Genomic DNA, 22,812 nt, shown 5'->3' with positions numbered 1-22,812 from the left:
TCCGCCCTCTTCTTCTTCTTCTTCTTCTTCTTCTTGCTAGCATATTAGCTTGTTTCAATCAGCCAACAGTAACAGCAAAACGGCAGTAAACCTTCAACTCTATCGGCAGAGATATGGGGAAGAAGCACAAGAAACATAAACCGGAATGGATTACAGTTGCTGGTATGCGTGTATATCATTTATCGTTAACTTTAGGGGATGCGATTTTGTTTTAGCTAGCTTGTTGTTAGCCTCCTTCTGTTGTTATCAAAAATGTTTGTTTGTAAATGCTGCAGATTCGTTTACAATTTGTTTTTGTTTTTTTATACAAATATCACGCAAATCTCTAACGTGGAGTTTGTAACATTGCTTAGAAGTATCAGCAAAAATGTCCCCAAAGTTGACTTAGGAGTTATAACAACAAAAAAGAAAAATAAGTTAATAGTCACGTTGAAAGACGCATTTTTGATTTATGCTTTACGCTTTTAGAAATGACTGTCGCTATGTAGAACAAGTTTTACTTGGGTGTAGGATAATAGTTCATATATTAACGAATTATTCAAACACATTTAAAACTAATATGGACCCGAATAAAACTCTGCTTTTTGGAGTGTTTGTGGTACTTGGTAGAGATGCTCCGATCAGATGTTTTGTGGCCGATCAACGATTTTACCCAATTTCGTTTTAGGTATAATATATAACAACGAAATATGTTTAAAAAGGTTTGTAGACTAAAAGGAACATTGTTTTATTAAAGTTAGAGTCCTCCTTCTCTGTCACACTAACAAATATACAATATAACACAAATATAGTCAAATCCTTGAGGATCTGGGGCAATAGGTCTTGTTCTGAGACAGATTATAGCTCACTTTTTTTTTCTTTGTTTGCATTTTAAAATTTAATTCAAGTGGTCAGTCACTGATTAGGGATGATGCATCTCTACAAATAATTTAGAAATTTATTGTGATTGTATTTTGATTTTGTGTTCATAGCAAACTCTTGTTCTTTCTTGGCTTAAACAAATAGACATTTTAGTTACACTTCCTCAGTCATATATGTAAAAACAAGAGGTTTTTGTAATTCATGTTATATAGGGAATTATAATTCTAAAGCAAAGATTCACTATATAACATTCTATCGTCATTGCCCTTGCTTATAAGAATACAGTTGTGTCAGTGCATAAGAAAAACTATTTTGTTTCATACTGTTCTGTTTCTACACAATTTATTGAGTTATAAAATAGTGCCTTTCTGGACAGAAAAACTGCATCACTAATTTGGTAAATTTGCATTTCATTTATTGTAATCACAAACTCACAAAAAAAAGTTTGTATGGTAAAAGTCACAGACTTTGTTAGTGCAGAGATCAGATCCCCAATCCTGCTTTAATTTTATAGCAGTATTGTTTTTGTATTTTATTGACCAAAATCATTTTGCACAGACTTGTCATCCAATCTGACTGAGCTTGAGCTTTTTTTCCAAATAAGAAGTGGCAAAAATATCCACCTCTAGATGTGTAAGATTGGCAGAGACATACCTCAAGAGAGTCATGGGGGGTTGAAGATATACTTTTCAAATTTTCTTAAGAATTTAAAAGCCATGTATATATTTTTTTACTCCACATTACAATTATTCACCATTTTGCATTGGTCTATCTCGATAAATTGCTCAAAAGTTTGTGATCTTGCGAAATGGAGCATGTGGACAGGTTCAACGGGTTTGAATAATTTTTCAAAGCTCTGTAGATGCAAATATTTCACAAGCATGTGATCAAACATCACATCATTGCTTTAGCTTACATAGAAATTTAAATATAGGTCATAGTTCTCACATTTACCAGTATCACTTTTATACTTAGACTTCTGAACTAGTGTAGGGTTTGCTGTAATCAGCAGATTGATATTTCTGTGTTGTAAATACTGCTCCTATGCCACAGCCCATTCTTTCTGTATACTCCTGTCTATTAATGTCTGTTTTGGTTAGACTTTGAGGACAAGACTCTTGAAAAGCCCCTCAAGATCAAGCTCAAGGTTGGAGGAAGCGAAGTGACGGAGCTCTCCGGCTCAGGGCTCGACTACGACGACAGGTCGGACCACGAGCGAGAACGGCACAAAGAGAAGAAGAAAAAGAAGAAGAAGAAGTCTGAAAAGGATAAAGACAAGTATGTGGACGAGGAGGAGAGAAGGCGAAGGAAGGTGTGTACACTGAAGAACAGCGATCCACACGATAACTCCATCAGTTGGTTGTTGGATAAAATGCGTCTTTCATCCTAACAGGAGGAAAAGAGGAAGAAGAGGGAGCGAGAGCAGAATGAATCTGAGGCTGCAGCTGCAGGCCCGGCACCCGTTGAACCATTCACTCTGTCGAAAAGCTTAAGCATTGGATTAGAGGTGAGACAACACAGCCTGATGACGTCCTGATGGTCATTTGTGTGGATTCATTTATATTCAGTTTCCATCTCATCAGCCGGAGGAGAAAAAAAAGAAGAAAGAGAGGTTTGACGTAGAGCCTGAAGTGGAGGAGTTTCACCCCAGTGTGAAGGTGGAAGTGGAGCAGCCGGGAGACCGACCAGTTAGAGCGTGCCGCACACAACAAGGCAGGATGGCATCTGTATCCACACCTCAGAAGTGTTGCATCATACATTGGTACATCTGTTTGTAACTGGTATTTCTTCATGTTTTCCCAATGCAGAGAATGAGTCCACTCCTCGCCAACAACTGCTGGAACACTTTTTGAGGCAGCTGCAGAGGTGAGATGCCGCCATTTAGTTTAATTTCTACATCTCTGTGGGGAAGTTTGTCAAGTTCTTATAATCTTTCAGTCGACACTGAACACAGTCTAAAAAAGTCAGCAGTAACACGAGGTCACCCACAGTGACGCAGGATCTGGATGATACCTAGGCTGAAAATATAACAGGTTGAGAATCTTCTTCACTGAGAAGGAATTTCTAATATACCAGAAACTCCCAACTACACAATACCACATACATTTACAGAGGAAACATGTGAGCACATTAACATGAGCAAACTTTCAAGCTGGAAAAAACATGTTTTTATTTTGAGCTTTATTTTTTCCTATTGTCACATTTGCATGCAGCATCTTCTCCGGCCCAGCTAGCAGATTAACATGAGTTTAGATGAAGACATGTTTTGGACTTTCCCGTAGCCCCAGTAAGGGCTTAAAATAATATAAAAAATGTGCATTTGTTGTGATGTCATGTAGCACGTGCTAAATGATGTGCAGTTATATTTACTGCTTCTGTTTAATTCTGGCTCCACACAAAAAATCCGATTTTTGCTCCTAATTCTAATTTTTAAACTTAATTGAAATGGTTTGCTGTTATCATCCCATCCTGAAAAATAAATGGTTATAATAAAGCATTAAACCCTGAATATTAATGACATTCTTGGCCATCATGTTTGGATTTAAGCTCCTCATCCGAACTTTAATGTTTTTTATATATATTATTATTATTATTATTTTTTTTTTTTTAGTGGCACTAAAGGCCTTTATTTTTCATTTTTCAATAGTAGGTAGACAGAAAAGAGGGGCAAAGAGAGGGGGGGACATTCAGCAAAGATCACTGTGTCCGGGAATCAAACCTGGGTCCGCCACACCGAGGACTATACCCTTTGCCCATGGTCGCGCACTTAACCCGTACACCACCAGCGCCGTGCCCTAATGTTAATTTTTTGCTGCAAAACTGTGTATATATTATCGATAAGATCTGCATTTTGACTCAAATGAAGAATTGACAAGACACGTTCATATTTCTCATACTGACCTCACAGAAACTCGGACGTGATCAGATAAGGGCTTTCCGCCGGGAAGACACCTGTGGCTGTATTGAAACGCTGTTGTCTTACTCCTCCTCTCAGGAAAGATCCCCATGGATTCTTTGCGTTCCCAGTAACGGATGCGATTGCTCCTGGCTACTCGTCGATCATCAAACATCCCATGGACTTCAGCACCATGAAAGACAAGATCAGGAGCAACGAATACAACACAGTGACCGAGTTCAAGGTGATATTATACTGATCATACCTTCAAAAACATGGATTATTTAGTTTGAGAATATTACCCAGTTGAATGAGGCCATATTTTCATTTTTTTCTATAAACTTTTCGACCTTCAGGCAGACTTTAAACTGATGTGTGACAACGCCATGGTGTACAACCGACCAGAGACTGTCTACTACAAGGCTGCCAAGAAGCTGCTCCACACAGGATTCAAGATGATGAGCAAGGTAATAGGTTACACACACTGAAGACAAAACTGGTGTTCCTTAATGCATTTATAATGGTTAAGCATTGTTTGCCCTCAACGTATTTAACAGCCACGTCTAAAGCCGATACATGCAAATTTTAGCACACAGATTTACAAGCATGCAACTCGTGAGGCCTCACAACATTTTTATGCTTGCAATTTAATGTAAATTAAATCACTTTTTTTAAAAGAATTGAGATTGTCCAACCATTATCGGTGATTTAGGGACATCTTGGTGCATTCCCTAAAACTTGTGTCAAGTTGCATTTGTGTACTTGAACAGGTTTCAAGATGTGGAAAACTCACCGACTTAAAAAAGAACCTCATCCTTTATGACTCTTAGCAAGTACAGACAGTATGAACTGTGTTCAAAACAATCATATCTAAGGGGAATTTAGAACCTATATTTAACCCAATATGCATGTTTTTAGACTATGAGAGGAAACTGTACTACCCAGGGAAACCGTATGCATAAACGGAGAGAATATGCACACAGGAATGCATCCTGGCTCAACCAGGATTTGAACACAGGAGGATCAAATGAAAACATTGTTGCAAAATGGCAGAAATGTATGCACCAAAACAACCGTTTAACTTTTGTTCTGTTTGCGCAGGACCGACTTTTGGCACTGAAGCGCAGCATGTCTTTCATGCAGGACATGGATTTCACACAGCAGGCAGCAATTTTAGGAGACGAAGAACAGACTGCTGACCTCCCTCCACCTGAAACGATCCCCCTCCCTGTGGAATCTGCGAAAAAGTCCAGAAAACAACCAGTTAAAGACATCAAGTAAGTCACCAGGTTTTCCTAACATGTACTCTAATTCACATGCTGTCAGAAGGACCACTAGAAGAGCCCCGATGTTTGGTAAATCTCTTTTCCCCATTAATCATCGGCATAGTGATGCTGCAACATCATATGTGTTTCCTCAGCTACCTGTTTGAACCAGAGGGAAATGCTTGCAGCCTGACTGACAGCACAGCAGAGGAACATGTTCTGGCTCTGGTGGAACATTCTGCAGATGAAGCTCGCGATCGCATCAACAGATACATGCCGAACTCTAAGGTGTGCCACGTTAATGCATTTTCACATATATTTAATGGTTCTCGGTATACACTCTTCTTTTACATGAGGCGGTTTGATGACCTGAAGCTGTCACCGTTCTGTTTTCAGATGGGTTATTTACGCAAAGAGTCAGATGGCTCTCTTCTGTATACTGTTGTAAACCAACTTGACCCTGATGCTGAAGGTTTGTTGTTATTCTAGATCTTGTTTAAAAACCCCTGTTTCTTTCCTAAACTTCTCTACATTGATATGATTGGAGATTTTTGCTTGAGATGCTAAATATGAATTGATTTCATTTTCCAGAAGAGGAGACCCATAATGTGGATCTTAGTTCTTTGTCGAATAAGCTTCTGCCTGGATTAACAACATTAGGGTTCAAAGATGACCGGAGACATAAAGGTAGGTCAAAATAATTTTGGGAAATTTTACTCACCCAGGGTATTTGTCCCATCTTATAAATGTTTCTTGCATTGTAGTAACATTTCTTAGCAGCGCTTACAACATCCAGAGCCTTCAGAAGAACTCCGTCTTTCCAGACCTGCAGTCTGATGAGACTGACATGCTTTATTCAGCGTATAGCGATGAGACGGGGGTACAGTGCGCTCTGAGGTTGTAAAAAATATCCAACTGTGATATTAGACATTTTCAGTTTACACAGTCTGTAGTCAGTCAGCTTTGTTTTTTCTTCTTCACTGAAACAGCGTGCAGGACTTTGTGAAGGGCTGTGGAAGTGTCACCAAACGTTGGGTCGATGAGCTTCTGGACAAGATGACAGGAGGCGATCATTCCAAAGCCGTCGGTCAGATTCGACAGGTTCAGTACATCTGACTCATACCTTATTTGTTGTTTTGAAATCTGGTTCAGTCTGCTTTGTTTGGTAAATGTTTGCTTTCTGCATGACACGTATTTTATATTTCAGAAAAGAAACATAATGTTAAAACCTGATGAAACCAAGTCTAACATCTGTGACATACAGGTACCCTGACATTCACCTGTCTCCTGTTATTTCTATGTTCTCTTTGAATATCCGTGCCTGACTCATTCTGCATTTTTTTTTCTCCATTCTTTTATTGTTTTTTCTTTCTTTCATTAAGATATCGGACGGTACTAGCCTTGGCGAAAGCGGGTCAGTGCTGGACTTCATGTCAATGAAGAGCTATCCTGATATGTCCATGGATATTTCATTGCTCAATCCATTAGGTGAGTAATGGTGTGTAAATGTGTTCACACGTGTACAAGAAATGCCACCATAACCTCATCAAAGAACCTGAGCCAAATGGTACTTGTGTAAACATGCTTTAATTATGTTAACACTAAAAGATGGGAGGCAGCAGTAAGCTAACTTGGGCTACTCAATTTCCACTGATTAGCTCTGATCAATATTCAGATGCTCTTTTTTGAGTCCAATGAAATTCATATAAAGGTCCTAAGTATGATTCAGAAATTAGGATAATCCTGTAATGCTTTAATTTTGTGTTGGATTTAAAAGTTCTACCTTTTGTTAAAGAACATCCAACACATTTTGTCTGTACTTTTATGTATTCTAGTCTGATCGTTTTTAACAAACAGCAGTAAAACTTGCTTGTGGATTTTAAATGTGCTTCTTTTCATCAAGTGGGAAAATTATTTGATGCTCTGCTATCAGAATCATCTTACTTTCACCGTTACATCAGCAGGTAAAACAGTAAAAAAAGAGCCATTGAACGAAGAAGGTCACCAGCACTATGACGACGCTGATAAACTCCTGCAGGAGTTCCAGGAGGCTCAGGTTGAAAGAGTTTGCTCCAGACCCTCATCCAACCTCTCCTCCCTTTCAAATGCTTCTGAAAGAGACCAACACCACTTAGGTATCTGCAAGATGTGTAACTTAAAGTCTCCAGTTCGTTTTGAAAGTTAATGTTTTAAAGCTTCCTTTGCTTTGCAGGAATTACTAGCTCCAGTGCAGTAACAAAAAAACTTTTTGTGCGTCCACAGGGAGCCCGTCACACCTGGGTGTCGGGGACCATTCGGAGATGGTTCACGATCCCTATGAGTTCCTGCAGTCTCCAGAACCAGAGGGCTCAGCCAACAGCTGATCACGCACACAGAAGATCCTTTATGCTGGTGTTAACAGCACCAGCCTACCACTGATCGAACAATTGGTGTACAATTGTATTTGTATGTTTTTGTATCAAGGCAACCCTTCAAGAATAAATACTTGCACCTGCATTCATAAGGTGTGTGTTGTACATGAACTGTTTCCTTGCATTTTGTTATGTGGAAGTAATTTGAATGCAGTGTCAAAATGCACAGATAAATGTAGTTTATTCACAGTCAAAGGAAGCTGTTACAAAAGCAGATGTTGAGACGCATGAATGACGTCAGATCTCTTTATTTCTGAAGGCTTTAAGTTAAAAAAGGATTAGTTTGTGGTGTCTCAGTCTTTGAAAGAAGTGAAAGTATAGAACCATTTCTGCTACATACATTTGCATATCGAGAGGAGATCATACTGAAACGATAGGGGAGCTCTTCTGAAAGCAGAAGTCCATTTAATCTGCAGTTTCCTCATGAGAACACAGCGGGGTAAGGTATGTTAAATAACCAATAAAGATTATTGTGAAAGGCACGTTAGCTGTTCGGAGAAATAAAGAAAAAAGTTGATCATGAGAAGAGTCGCCCCGCGCATGCGCGCTGGAACAGTTACCATAGCGCTTCTGAGACCTGCTGAGTGAGTGGATTCAACTTCTGGCTTTTCGTCCTTCACTAAACAAGGGCATGAAACGTTTCGGCTGAATCCACGCAGATTTCTGTAACATTTCTAACTGATGCTGCACCTGCTCGGCCGACAACAAGAAACTAAAGGATATTATTATGCGGTGGAAATCCTCGTTTGCGAAGAAAGTGCTTTTTGTGGTGGTTTTCTCCCAAAAAGGTGAGTAATACATTTGAGTTACAGTTTTCATAAATAATTACCTGTTCTGTTGGCTTTTGGGGGTTGTTTTGAGGGATTCAACCAAGTTTTTTGTGTTTGTAACATCAATGTTTTCCAAGAAGATGGGCATATGTCAAGTAAAAGTAAAATATTTGAATAGGAAACATATTTCATGATATATATGTGTGTATATATATATATACAGAAAAAATTATCATTGTTTTTATCAAATTCTGGCTATATCTGTGCATTTTGAATCAGGATTTTGAGGTAAAAGCACAAGATTTATGAAAGAGGAATGTTGAACTTTGTGTAACCCTTTTCCTCTTTAGGTCAGCTGTTTCCTGAAGGTTTTCTTCAAGTATCCGGTTAATTACATTCTGGATTCTGTTACTTCCCTAATTGGATAAATCAACTTCCACGGTTTTTGTCTTAAAATACAAACTCCAATTAGTTCACAAAGTAAATGCACAGAATAAAACCATCACTTGAGTATGATGATGCCAGTTTACTTTTTGACAGCCTGTTGCTCTGCTATTAAAGCTACATGCCACACCTTTCTGTAAAATCCGTCAATGAGGACCATGACAGGCTGGGATACCAACATGTCAGAGCCAAAGATCTAGAGTGATAATTACAAGCAAAATTATAAAGAAAAGTAAAATATGACTTAGGCAATTATGCTATGAGGCTAACGATATTTGAGGTGTTTAAACCGAGACATGTTTTTTTTACATGAGATGTAAAAAAAAAAAAAAAAAAAAAACATTTAAAGGAAACATTGTGTTCTACGACATATCTGTGAATCTTTCAGGCTGCAAGAAGGTAAGATGGAGACAGATTTAAAGAGAAATCAGGAAGACTGAACTGAGCACAGCAAAGGAGATCTGAATCTATGTCGAAATCTGTCAAAAATTGCTTGATCTTCATGATGTTTACTAATGCGAGCCGAGCAGCTTGATTATGAAATGATAGAAGCTTTTGGTTTTGACAACATTCTGATATTTTTCTGCTGATTACTGATTGAGCCAATCAATAAAAAATCTGATAGTTTGGTTCTCTGGTTGATTGATTGGTGCCTCTCTAATGTTTACTTATGACAGCTGGAATCCTTTGCCTTTTGTGATGTCATGAACCTAAACACAAAGCAGAATAAACATGTTTTAGTGACAAGAAAATACACCCTGTAATATTTTATTTAGGTTTTGCTTCCAACTATTTTTATTCCTATATAAGCTGAAACTAGATAAGTGTCTGCTCCATCCCTCTTGTTGCTGAAAGTCTAAGCACAGCTCCACTGGTCACCAGTTATACAGTTGCTGTCGTTATCAGCAGCTCATTTTCCTAACTCATTTCCCAACAAATATGCCCACACTCTGCAGGAGGAGAATATGCATATAAACTACAAGCCTGCGCTTATTCTCCTCTCACACTGTCCAGATGAACTGCTTCAATCGGAGGTTTAGACGCACAGCTCCTGCACATGGCAGCAGCAAAAGTGAGCTGGTCCCTTCCAAGACCCCAAGGATCAACGGATGGTCGTGGCCCCTTCAGCCCTTGCAAGTGGTTGGGTGGCTGGTGCTCATTTACCTCACCGTAGTCACCTTTGGGGTTTTTATCCCTCTCCTGCCTCGGCCTTGGAACACCGTGAGCTATGCTGTATCCTTTATGCTGTCATTGCAGCTGTGGGTTTCTATTATTTGAATATGCAACAAACGTTAGACTCAGCTAAGAGCGTGTTTGGGGCTGCTAGGGGAAAACAACACAAGGATTCTGTTGTGTAGCCTGTTTATATAGCCTCCAGTCATACACAACATAACTCTCTCTCCGTTTCTGTGCTCCCCGTCAAGCTGGAAAGGCATGTTCAGTGGTCTTTTTGTTACATGATGAACACTGCATGATGTCAACACACTAGATAATTTTACTGAAGTATCTGAGACCAAAGAATAGCTCATGTTCACAGACATTTTCCCTTAACAGTGCACGTGTCTTCTTTTTATATACAGGTCCTTCTCAAACAATTAGCATATTGTAATAAAGTTCATTATTTTCCATAATGTCATGATGAAAATTTAACATTCATATATTTTAGATTCATTGCACACTAACTGAAATATTTCAGGTCTTTTATTGTCTTAATATGGATGATTTTGGCATACAGCTCATGAAAACCCAAAATTCCTATCTCACAAAATTAGCATATTTCATCCGACCAATAAAAGAAAAGTGTTTTTAATACAAAAAATGTCAACCTTCAAATAATCATGTACAGTTATGCACTCAATACTTGGTCGGGAATCCTTTTGCAGAAATGACTGCTTCAATGCGGTGTGGCATGGAGGCAATCAGCCTGTGGCACTGCTGAGGTCTTATGGAGGCCCAGGATGCTTCGATAGCAGCCTTTAGCTCATCCAGAGTGTTGGGTCTTGAGTCTCTCAACGTTCTCTTCACAATATCCCACAGATTCTCTATGGGGTTCAGGTCAGGAGAGTTGGCAGGCCAATTGAGCACAGTGATACCATGGTCAGTAAACCATTTACCAGTGGTTTTGGCACTGTGAGCAGGTGCCAGGTCGTGCTGAAAAATGAAATGTTCATCTCCATAAAGCTTTTCAGCAGATGGAAGCATGAAGTGCTCCAAAATCTCCTGATAGCTAGCTGCATTGACCCTGCCCTTGATAAAACACAGTGGACCAACACCAGCAGCTGACACGGCACCCCAGACCATCACTGACTGTGGGTACTTGACACTGGACTTCTGGCATTTTGGCATTTCCTTCTCCCCAGTCTTCCTCCAGACTCTGGCACCTTGATTTCCGAATGACATGCAGAATTTGCTTTCATCCGAAAAAAGTACTTTGGACCACTGAGCAACAGTCCAGTGCTGCTTCTCTGTAGCCCAGGTCAGGCGCTTCTGCCGCTGTTTCTGGTTCAAAAGTGGCTTGACCTGGGGAATGCGGCACCTGTAGCCCATTTCCTGCACACGCCTGTGCACGGTGGCTCTGGATGTTTCTACTCCAGACTCAGTCCACTGCTTCCGCAGGTCCCCCAAGGTCTGGAATCGGCCGTTCTCCACAATCTTCCTCAGGGTCCGGTCACCTCTTCTCGTTGTGCAGCGTTTTCTGCCACACTTTTTCCTTCCCACAGACTTCCCACTGAGGTGCCTTGATACAGCACTCTGGGAACAGCCTATTCGTTCAGAAATGTCTTTCTGTGTCTTACCCTCTTGCTTGAGGGTGTCAATAGTGGCCTTCTGGACAGCAGTCAGGTCGGCAGTCTTACCCATGATTGGGGTTTTGAGTGATGAACCAGGCTGGGAGTTTTAAAGGCCTCAGGAATCTTTTGCAGGTGTTTAGAGTTAACTCGTTGATTCAGATGATTAGGTTCATAGCTCGTTTAGAGACCCTTTTAATGATATGCTAATTTTGTGAGATAGGAATTTTGGGTTTTCATGAGCTGTATGCCAAAATCATCCGTATTAAGACAATAAAAGACCTGAAATATTTCAGTTACTGTGCAATAAATCTAAAATACATGAATGTTAAATTTTCATCATGACATTATGGAAAATAATGAACTTTATCACAATATGCTAATATTTTGAGAAGGACCTGTAGTTATTTAATCATCTAGCTCAAGTTATATTTAACCTGGCAAGCTCAGGGAAGCAATAATTCAAAGGTCAAATTAACTCCAAATGTTTGCACTTAGTTGTAATAAACTTGTATAATGAATGAAAAAACTGTCCTAAACAAAGGCGGCCATATAAGTAGTATAAAAACCCACAACACAAAACACATTGTGTTGCTTGACCAGGTTAGGTTATGAGACGAATTTCCACTTCAAGATCCTTTCCAACGATCCTCAAGCAAAGTTTCCAGGGAATATCCTTCAGTGCCCTCTAAATTTCTGCTGGATTAAGGATAAAAACAGGTTATCTGGTAAGAAATGTAGCCCAGACCTGGATGGCGTCGCGGCTATTAGTCCTGTTGACTTGAAACAGTAAGGTTCTGGTTCAAATGCAGGACAGGGGCAATTTTCTGTGGAGTTTGCTTGTTCTCCCTGTGAATGTATAGGTTATCTGTCAGTACTCCAGCTAAATCCCATGTTTACAAGAGGTAGCCCTACCCCACTGCCCCCACCCGTTTCTTAGATTGTTTTAATGTGTTTATGTTCCAAGGCACAAAAAACACCCGCAACCCTCTGGAAATGTGGGTCATCAACAAGTATTAAATTTCAAAGCTGCAAATGGAAAACATCAAAACGGAACAGGGCTGACTGAGGGTTCATGGTAGTTTTATGGAAAAATTAGATTATCTGAGCGCTGTTATGATAAAGATCACTCAGTGAGGTTTATTAAAGTTTCTTATGGAAATCTTATGCAAGACGAGAGCAAAAACATCCGCCAGTGTCAGAGTGTTGCTCAGTATTTTATGTTTCTATGTTTTTTTTTTGGTGTAGCTGCTTAATTTTTCCATAGCTTTCTCCATTTTGGCTTCATATTTGTTCATTAAATCAGAGAGTCAGCTCCTCTAAGTCAGTTGAAATGGTTCAAGCATCTGTTCGGGTTGCCTTCTTGGTGCCTCCTTTTGGAGCTTTTCCAGGTACATCCCGCTGGGAGGAGACTCTGGGGGAGACCCCGAGACTATATTCAGACACCATCCACCAAATTGCCCTTAGGTATGAGTATGTGTGCAGTGTTGCCTCTCATATTTCTCTGTTGTTTGTATGGACTGGCAGCCTGTTGACGATTTACTCTGAACGGTTTAGTTTTACTGTTAAACAAACAGTGCAGCATGTCATGTGTTGGGTTGGACTGGAGGTCGTATTTATCTAATTTTAACACCCCTTTAATGGCCAGATGATTTGACATCTTTCTGATATGTAAATATGTGATGCATAGTGAGGATGATTTGATAAATTTTACGACAAACAGAGATGACTTTTTAAAAACATGTTTTCCACGCAGGCTGGAAAATTACAGAAACCTATGGAATGATTTCAGTATTTTCCAGGTCTCAAAAAGCATGGAAAAGGAAAATAAGAAGATGGAAAAGTATTTGATTTCCAGAAATTGTGCCCTCCTCCTTTTTATCCCTCCACAATTTCCTTACTTTCATCATTGTGTTTTTCCTTCCTTCCTTCCTTCCTTCCTTCATTTGTTTTTCTTGTGTCCCTATACTTGTTTTCTTCCTTCTGAGCATCTTACCTCCATTCCTTTCCTGTGTCCTTCTTTCTTATCTCTTATCTTCTTCCCTGCGTCCTTACTTCCTCTCTCTGTCCCTCTTAATGTTCTTCCTTCCTTGTGTAATTTCTTCTTTCTCTCTTACCTTCCTTGTATCTTTTTCTCTGATCTTCCTTTTTCTTGAGTCTTCCCTCACTCCTTCCTTGTGTCCTCCTTCCTTTCTTCTCTCATTCTTCTTGTCCTTCCTCCCTTCATCTGTTTTTCCTACCTTGTGTTCCTTTTCTTCCTTTCTTCCTTCCCTTGTTGTGCCCTTCCTTCTGTCCTTCCTTCCTTCCTGCAGGCCAGCCCACAGTAGACCTATCTGCCATTAATTTATAGTGAACCTGAATTTTACATTTTGTTTAATTCATATGAAACATGTGTATTTTTTCTTTTATTGCTGCAATCCTTAGGCATCATTGCTAGCTTCCTTAACTGGTATTTTCTCAGATTTCTGGCATATCATTTTTATTTCATTTTTTCACCAACATTGCTACTGTGACTATAGATCCAGCAGATGTGAGCGTTCGGGCAAAAAAGAACTATTCCACCCCTTTGCCTCTTTTTGACCGGGCAAAACAAGCGCATGTCATCCAGAACCTTCACTGTTACCTCTGTGATGTCAAGGTGTACGTATCCCAGTCAGCTGTTTCTAATATAATATAACATTTTACAGTTAAAGATGCTGTTATATGCTTCATATCTCGACATTTCTGTTGCCATATGGCATTGTAAACATATATTTGGTCTCAGTTATACAAAATCTATTAATAACCGCTTAGGTTTTTGCAATAGATACTTTGTTGGCTAAATGTCGGTTCTTAGTATGTATCTATCAGTCTGTTGCAGGTTTTGTCTTGATGCTTTCTCAATGCCATAATGTATGTGTTTATCATCTTTCAAATATGTGCTGTCCCTGCATTGCTCTAAAAAACGACTCTTAAATTAAATTTTCTTTTATTAGGGTGACTTCTTGATAGTTACATCCAAAAAGCTAGGCCTGACTTTAGTAGGTTGAAAACCTTTTTGTACATTTGTCATGGAACAATCATAAACTTGTATGTATTTTATTCGGATACATGGATTTTTGCCAGTTTTTCTTAGCAAACATGCTTAAGCTGAGTCAGATTTGATGGAGAGCATCTGTAAACATCAACCTGCATGTCTTATCTTAATTTTCCACCGAACGTTGCATTTAGCATTTATTGTCATTCCTTTATCCTCCCTTAGTACTGTGAGATGAGGCAAATGATATCTTACACTGCTTGCAATAACGTACTCTTCAGCCATTCCTTCTTTCAAGTAGTTCTCCACTACTTCGTTGTATCTGCTTTAGAGCGCAACATTTTTTCTTAGTTTTCTTTTCAAACACGGCAATCTTCCTTTGGCAATGTGGTAATTGTAATGGAGAGTGATTCTGTCGCCACGGCAACTCCACTTGGTAACGGCCATCTTTAACAATGGAGGTTTCCTCAAAACCGCTGCAACACTTTCAGATCTTCTGGGCTCCCGAGTTTCGGCTTCAAAAAAATGTTGTATTTAGTAACTATCCTAATGACGAGAAGGAGACAGATCATTGCTTCAGGTGAACTTTAATGAAAAAAAGGCGAGAACGAATCATACACATCACTAAAGATGTGCGACAAACTTGACAAGCCAGGAAACCTTCTTTGAGAAACAAAAATCCAAACTAGCCTGAAGTCCTCAGTCCAACTCCTGTTTCCCCGAAAAGCATCATGGGATATAAAGTCCTTTCTATCAAAAGTCACACAAGAAATGGTCCAGTTTTTAACCAGATGTTAAATAAATCTCTATGAAATAATAATTATAAACCCAAAAAATAATTTATATTATATTATCAAATAATACGTCATAAACAGATCCTGTTAAAACCCAAAATAAATTCTCAACATCTGTGCCAAAAATTATTCCTCAACTGACAAAAACCCTCTTTTTCAGTTACCCTGGGCCTCTTGGCTGCTTTCTTATTAATTCTCTCCTAGTCAGTTTAGGTGTACAGTCATGTCCAGGTAGCTTTGCAGTTGAACGTTGCTTTGTTTTAAAATTTTCTGAACTTATGCTGTTGTTTTATAACGTAAAACTGCTTAAACCTTTTCACAACCCTGACCTGTCTGCTGTGTTCCTTAGTCTTCATGTTGCTATTTGTTCACTAATGGTCTCTAACTAACCTCAGAGGCCTTAATAGGCCAACTGAATTTATTTGAGCTGAATTTGAGCTGAAATCCCACACAGATTAGCTCTGTTGACTACTGAAGGTTATTGGTTTCACTGGGTTTCATTTGGGGGTATCATAGATAAAGGGGCTGAATAAAAACTTGAGACACAGTTTTTAGATTTTAAGCTTTTTTTAACTACACAATTATTCACTGTTTTGTGTTGGTCAATCACAAAATGACAAATATGGAAATGTTTAGGGGGTATTGATAGTTTTGCACAGCATTGTGTGTTTGATTTTGATTTCTAGAATTGCCTTTATACTGTTTTTATACCCATTTGTCCTTCACTTCTTCTCGGCATGTTTCACTCAATTTGAAGATGGACTCCAACTGGACTGTAGCTGGCAACAGCAGATCCCTAAAATGTAACGCAGCAAGAGCTTCTTCAACTGGAACCAGTAGTATGTGTTCATTTGTTAATCTTTCCAGGCTGCAGATTATTGGAAGGACCTCTGTGTGCCTGTTGCAGTCCAGGACAGTCGAGATTGGAGTCCTTTTAGACGCAAAATAAATTCACTGATGAGACAAACGTTGAGCCATGTATTTAATGAATGATAATAAGCTGGAATGATTTTCTTGTAGTGGCCCCGAAGTGAAACATTGTGGAGTTTGCAACAAATGCGTGGAAGGCTTTGACCATCATTGCAAATGGCTGAACACCTGCGTGGGTCGGAGGAACTACAGGTAAGATCATGATTTGGATAAAACGGTGCTCTCGTACGGTGAGAGCACCGTTTTTACTAAATTAAAAGCCAGTCATGCTACATAAATGAACCCTCAGTTTTTACGTGTTTCAGGTTCTTTTTGGGGGCACTCGTCTCTGCCATCCTATCAGTCCTTATACTTATCGTTGTCATCTTGTTCATATTTGTTCAACATTACCTGGATCCGCACATCTTACGGTCTGCACCACAGTTTGACAGTGAGTTTTACGTCTCGCTTGATGTAACCCACATGATTTTGAAATGTTGTTATATTAATGTTCTTTTCTTTGTAAAGCAATGCTGGCGAATACAACATGGCTGCTGTTTTTACCATTAGCTCCGGTAAAGACAAGTTCAGCTGGTCTCCTGACATTAGCCTTCATAACAGTCTTGCTCTGCACCATCTGTCTGATGCTTCTCAGCCATTTGCTGGGATTTCACCTTTACCTGTGTAAGAGATCGTTTCTTTGGATCCTTTTCTTCTCCCCGTGTCAAAAATGCTCACAATTTCTTCATCTCTCTGTTTTCCCGGCCGTTTCACAGTTTATAAAGGCATAAGCACGTATGAATACGTCAAGAGAAGTCGACAGCAAGAAGCCAGAAAACGAGATTCTGAAGCTAAACATTCCTGCTCTTCAAAACCTCATAGCAGCGCTCAAACGGTTGGAGCTTTATTTTTATTCACCTTATGTAGCCGATTCAGTCCTTTGTGTAAAAAACCTCTTTTGTGTTCTAGAGCCCAGAAGGATCACATCATTGTGAGCCAACGTTATCAGAGAGTCCAAGGTAATGATGCCTCACAGCACCTCAAATAATCAGATAAATTCTACGGAGAAAGATCCTTCATGTTGTTTTGACTTAAATGCAGTTTCTTCAGATTTACCAACACAAGTCCACTCTCCAGCAGACTGTCAGACTCTATATGTACAGAAGTAACGGTATTGACTCATATCTCCCTTTAAAAAAAAATAGTACATTAAAGAGCTCAGTTATGTTGCATTAACATGCTTTATTTTTTTTTTTGTTTAGCTGGAAAACTTTAAGAAGTCTGCAGAAAAAGAGAACAATTTTAACTATGGGACAGAAAATCCCATGCAGAGTGAAACAAGTAAGCATCTCACTTCTAATATACTCGCTTACATGAACTATATATATTGATATCTCTCTCTATATGTATGTATGTATATATATATATATATATATATATATATATATATATACTGTATATACACTGCTCAAAAAAAGAAAGGGAACACTCAAATAACACATCCTAGATCTGAATGAATGAAATATTCTCATTGAATACTTTGTTCTGTATTAAGTTGAATGTGCTGACATCAAGATCACACAAAAATCATCAATGGAAATCAAATTTATTAACCAATGGAGGCCTGGATTTGGAGTTACACAAATCCTTAATGTCCTTAAAACAAGTCAAAATTAAGCTCAGTATTGTGTGTGACCTCCACGTGCCTGTATGACCTCCCTACAACGCCTGGACATGCTCCTGATGAGATGGTGGATGGTCTCCTGAGGGATCTCCTCCCAGACCTGGACTAAAGCATCCACCAACTCCTGGACAGTCTGTGGTGCAACGTGACGTTGGTGGATGGAGCGAGACATGATGTCCCAGATGTGCTCAATCAGATTCAGGTCTGAGGAACGGGCGGGCCAGTCCATAGCTTCAATGTCTTCATCTTGCAGGAACTGCTGACACACTCCAGCCACATGAGGTCTAGCATTGTCCTGCATTAGGAGGAACCCAGGGCCAACCGCACCAGCATATGGTCTCACAAGGGGTCTGAGGATCTCATCTCGGTACCTAATGGCAGTCAGGCTACCTCTAGCAAGCACATGGAGGGCCATGCAGCCCTCCAAAGAAATGCCACCCCACACCATTACTGACCCACTGCCAAACTGGTCATGCTGAAGGATGTTGCAGGCAGCAGATTGCTCTCCACGGTGTCTCCAGACTCTGTCACATGTGATCAGTGTAAATGGTAAATGGACTGAACTTATATAGCACCTTTCCAGTCATACAGACTTTACACTAGAGTCACATTCCCCCAATCGCACTCACACATTCATACATCGATACGCAGATTGGTCGGTAACTTGAGGTTAAGTGCCTTGCCCAGGGGCACATCGATATACAGCAGGAGGAAGCTGGAATCGAACCCACAACCTTCCGATCACAAGACAACTACTCTTCCTACTGAGCCACAGTTGCCACACTGTGATCTAAAGGTGAATTTACCAAACGTCCTGCACGGTGTTGGGTTGTGAGCACAACCCCCATTTGTGGACGTCGGGCCCTCATACCATCCTCATGGAGTCGGTTTCTAACCGTTTGTGCAGACACATGCACATTTGTGGCCTGCTGGAGGTCATTTTGCAGGGCTCTGGCAGTGCTCCTCCTGTTCCTCCTTGCACAAAGGTGGAGGTAGGGGTCCTGCTGCTGGGTTGTTGCCCTCCTACGGCCTCCTCCACGTCTCCTGGTGTACTGGCCTGTCTCCTGGTAGCGCCTCCAGGCTCTGGACACTACGCTGACAGACACAGCAAACCTTGTTGCCACAACTCACATTGATGTGCCATCCTGGATGAGCTGCACTACCTGAGCCACTTGTGTGGGTTGTAGAGTCCGTCTCATGCTACCACGAGTGTGAAAGCACCACCAACATTCAATAGTGACCAAAACATCAACCAGAAATCATAGATACTGAGAAGTGGTCTGTGGTCCCCACCTGCAGAACCACTCCTTTATTGAGTGTCTTGCTAATCACCAAAGATTTCCTCCTGTTGTCTATTCCATTTGAACAACAGCTGTGAAATTGATTGTCAATCAGTGTTGCTTCCTAAGTGGACAGTTTGATTTCACAGAAGTTTGATTTACTTGGAGTTATATTGTGTTGTTTAAGTGTTCCTTTTATTTTTTTGAGCAGTGTATATATATATATATACACACACATGCATACTGTACATACACAGTGCCCCTTCAAGAACTATTCATATCTCCTGATATTCATACATTCATATTCATTACAACTGCAAACCTCAATGTAATTTACCTGAATTGTTTGTGACTGACCGATAAAAGGTATTACCGGTACATCATTGTGAAGTGGAAGGTTACATGGTTTTCAACTATTTTACAAAATATCCGAATAATTGTGGCATGCATTCAGCACGTCTCTGTCAGTACTTTTGTAGAACCATGTTAGGTCACACTTACAGCTCCAAGTCTTGTTGGGGTATCTCTCTACTAGTTTTGCATGTCTCAAATTGAACGTTTTGCCCTTTATTTATTTGTGAAAAAGCTCAACTTCAGTCAAATTGGATGGAGAGCCTCTTTGAACATTGCTTTTTAAATCTTGCCACTGATTCCCAAATGGATTGAGGTTTGGACTTTGAATGAGCCATTTGAACACATGAACAAACTCTTCATTTTTAGCTCTGGCTGTTTGTTGAAGTTTGATGTCCAGCTGGAAGAAGAACCTCTGCCCCAGTCTAAAGACTTTTGCAACCTCCTTCATGTTTCTTCTAGTATTGCACTGTTTTTATCTCCTACCCCTTTCACATCCCTGTCTGTGTTGAAGAAAAACATCACCAGAGCATGATGCTGCCATCACCCTGTTTCAGCATGGGGGTGGGTTCCCTTGCTCTGTTCCTTGGTCTTCATGATAATTTTTGTTCACAAGAAGCTTTTTCTTACAAACCTCTGTGGCTTTCACAGAACAGCTGGATTTATTCTGTTAATAAATTATACAAAGATGGGCTCTATGGACTCATTGGAGCCTGCTTCTGAGGGCTGGTGGTTCCATTGCTTATATTTAGGGGTAGCAGAGTAAAGAGATCTGAATACAACTGCAAGACACTGTATTTTCCTATCAATAAGCACTACAATGCAAAAAAACAGCAGCTAGATAAATATTGATACTATTTCTTTGTCTTCTATTTGCTAAGCGTGAAATGTAATTCTAAATATATTTATTAACAGATTTTGATAGAAATAGATAAACTAACTGGAAAACACACATTTTGTAAAAACAATTTCCAACTTCTTTGTGTTTGTATGCCATTAAGGGGCAATTTCCATGAGTGTCATCACAAGCTGGAAGCTTGACAATAACGATGAAGATCAAGGAACCAGTGAGAAATCCATTCCTGTGGCACAGGACCCCCTGGGCAGCTCAGTTATGACCCCGGATCCTTCCTAACAGTGACTGACGCCTGAAAAGAGATGGATCTGGTACTGTCGGGAACAAGTGACAGCTCGGGTCAGAATTATTGGCTTGTGAGCACTGTAAACCTAGTTAGTTAATTATCTTCAGAAATAATTGCAGCTAGATTGATTTGGTAGAAGTATGATAGAAAAAACCATGCATTCAAATCATTGTGATGCACAAATCACAATGAATCAAGTGCAGAACTTCTGATACAAAAGTCTTACTTGTAGACCTCAAGAGTACCTCAGCAGTTCTACCTCAGCTTCTAAAGAAGATAATCTACTAATGTGTTTAACTTTAGTAGTGCAGTCTTGCACTTTTACTTCTGTGGGTAGATGTATCCGCTTTGGCCTTTAAATGCCTCTCTGGCCTTTTTGGTTCTCTGTGCAGTGCAGGCTATGGACCAAACCATCAGTCCAAATTTCTCCAGCAGTTTCTTTTTTCTTCTATCGTCACCACTTAACCTAACATCCAAAGCTATTTGTACAATTAAATCGACATCCATGTGAATCAGATGACTCGTTGTGTTTTTATACAAGTCTTGATTAACCTAAATGGTGAAGTAAAGTTATAACTTCTGTTTGTGTTTTTGTTGCTTTTTATGATTTTTGAAATGTTTTGTCCAGGTTTTTGTATTTTCAACAAAATGGGTTAAATTATTCTGTTTCAGAAGGTTTTCAAAGATAAAGGGTCACATTTTAAAGGGTGCCAGTAATTCTAACCAGTACTGTGTTTTGAAAATATCTTTAATAAAACTGGAACACCATGTTTTTTTTCTGCATATAGATGAAGGATGTTTTGGATCTTCAACCACGGTTTCACACGTTCTTGAACAGTTTGGATATAAGGGGGATTTTTTTAAACCCTAAAGCGATCTTTTGTATGAATGGTTGTGTATTTTTTTATTTCTTTTAGTTTCTTTTACTTGCATTATGTGATTTTTTTCTTTCACTTTAATTAAAATATGTAAAGCTTTGTTTAATCTGTTTAATCTACCTAATTTATAGAAATTAAAAGAACAGCTCCTCTTCAAGATAAATCTTTATTCCAACAGATAAATGGGGGTATGCATATTTTTGAAACATGCTAATATTTGATATTATTTGAGGGCAAATGTTCAACTGAAAGGGGTGGAGAACCTACATTCCTTTATGCGCTTTAGATTTTACACACATTGCAGAGTATTTGATTGCAATGTGTTGACTGGTTTCCTTCCGGCCTGGAACCTCCTTGGGATCTACCTGAATGAACTGGAGAGTATTGCTCTACGAAAGGATGTTTCACTCCTGGAGCTGTTACTCTCATGACCTGATCTCAGATCAGCAGGAGATGATTGGAAGTATTGGAGGTGTATCTCTGCACCTTAACATAAAGGATCAAACAAAGTCATTTGTTAATGCAGATTACTGGCCTAACTCTTAATAGAAATAGAATTAAACAAGTCGTGCATTTTCACAGAAACAAAAATGTTTTGTGTGCATATTTAAAACATGCCCATCTTGACAACAAGAAGCCAAAACCTGACTTGGCTCAGTCATTATTATAGTTTGAATGTTCTAGTTATATAGTGGAAAATGAATGATTTTGCTCTCTCTATGAGCCTTTGTATTCTTTCATCTTGCAGCACTTGTTCCTGGAAAAGAAGCCCTGACCAAGTACTGAGCGCATATACTCTACAGTACATGGAAGTACTAATTGGTATGCTGACATTCCTGTATTAAAACAGTTTTTTTAATTCGTCTTATGTAATATTCTCATTATTTATGGGCGTTTCATTAGCTGTAAGCCTTAATCATCAAAATGTATAGAAATGAAAGGTTGAACTAGATCAGACTGCTGCATCCTAGGTGCACAAATGAGCATTATCATAGGTCCTTCTGCCCAGCAGCTGTTCAACTTTATAACCGTCTTTGCTCCCAAAATCTTTACACTTAATAATTTGTTTACATCCCTGCTATTATTTGGACTGTTTTGTACTCTGTTTTTATGCATAAATATACAAGCACATTTTGCAAATTCTCCTCAATTCCACATTTTATTGAATTTGTGTATGCAATTTCTATAACTGTACAGTTTTACTTTCTTATGCCTTACATTTGCTCCCACTGTACGTTCTCACACTTGTTATTTTTTGTTATTACATTTTTACTTTGCTTCTGTTACGCCTGAAATTCCCCATTGAGGGTCTATAAAAAAGGTCT

General features: G+C 39.4%; 2 protein-coding genes across 8 annotated transcripts; both read left to right on the top strand.

Annotated features, from left to right (window-relative positions):
• Positions 1–5: 5 nt before the first annotated feature.
• On the top strand, positions 6–7,538 carry brd9 (bromodomain containing 9). 4 transcript variants are annotated; one of them, XM_047361791.1, is made up of 17 exons: positions 6–162; positions 1,962–2,173; positions 2,255–2,368; positions 2,445–2,574; positions 2,670–2,727; positions 3,857–4,001; positions 4,114–4,224; positions 4,859–5,034; positions 5,178–5,310; positions 5,419–5,494; positions 5,614–5,709; positions 5,787–5,919; positions 6,012–6,123; positions 6,230–6,286; positions 6,405–6,510; positions 6,987–7,157; positions 7,285–7,538. In XM_047361791.1, the coding sequence occupies exons 1-17, from the start codon at positions 114–116 to the stop codon at positions 7,383–7,385; spliced, it is 1,980 nt and encodes a 659-aa protein (XP_047217747.1). In that variant the 5' UTR covers positions 6–113; the 3' UTR covers positions 7,386–7,538. The 4 variants fall into 4 exon arrangements, with proteins under 4 accessions (XP_047217747.1, XP_047217746.1, XP_047217745.1 ...); XM_047361790.1 differs by having other exon boundaries at positions 6,984–7,157; XM_047361789.1 differs by having other exon boundaries at positions 5,178–5,494.
• A 440-nt stretch (positions 7,539–7,978) lies between these two features.
• On the top strand, positions 7,979–22,775 carry zdhhc11 (zinc finger DHHC-type containing 11). Of its 4 annotated transcripts, none has more exons than XM_047359070.1 (11): positions 8,069–8,221; positions 9,662–9,880; positions 13,895–14,073; positions 16,264–16,365; positions 16,479–16,603; positions 16,681–16,836; positions 16,929–17,047; positions 17,122–17,171; positions 17,254–17,323; positions 17,415–17,493; positions 22,236–22,775. In XM_047359070.1, the coding sequence occupies exons 2-11, from the start codon at positions 9,662–9,664 to the stop codon at positions 22,271–22,273; spliced, it is 1,137 nt and encodes a 378-aa protein (XP_047215026.1). In that variant the 5' UTR covers positions 8,069–8,221; the 3' UTR covers positions 22,274–22,775. The 4 variants fall into 4 exon arrangements, with proteins under 4 accessions (XP_047215034.1, XP_047215026.1, XP_047215015.1 ...); XM_047359059.1 differs by lacking the exon at positions 22,236–22,775 and adding an exon at positions 20,469–21,587 and having other exon boundaries at positions 16,723–16,836; XM_047359050.1 differs by lacking the exon at positions 22,236–22,775 and adding an exon at positions 20,469–21,587.
• The last annotated feature ends 37 nt before the right edge of the window (positions 22,776–22,812 follow it).

This window comes from Girardinichthys multiradiatus, chromosome 3 (assembly GCF_021462225.1).
Source record: "Girardinichthys multiradiatus isolate DD_20200921_A chromosome 3, DD_fGirMul_XY1, whole genome shotgun sequence".
NCBI lineage: Eukaryota > Metazoa > Chordata > Actinopteri > Cyprinodontiformes > Goodeidae > Girardinichthys > Girardinichthys multiradiatus.
Note: the sequence above shows the minus strand (reverse complement) of the source record. Positions and strands in the feature narration are given on the sequence as shown.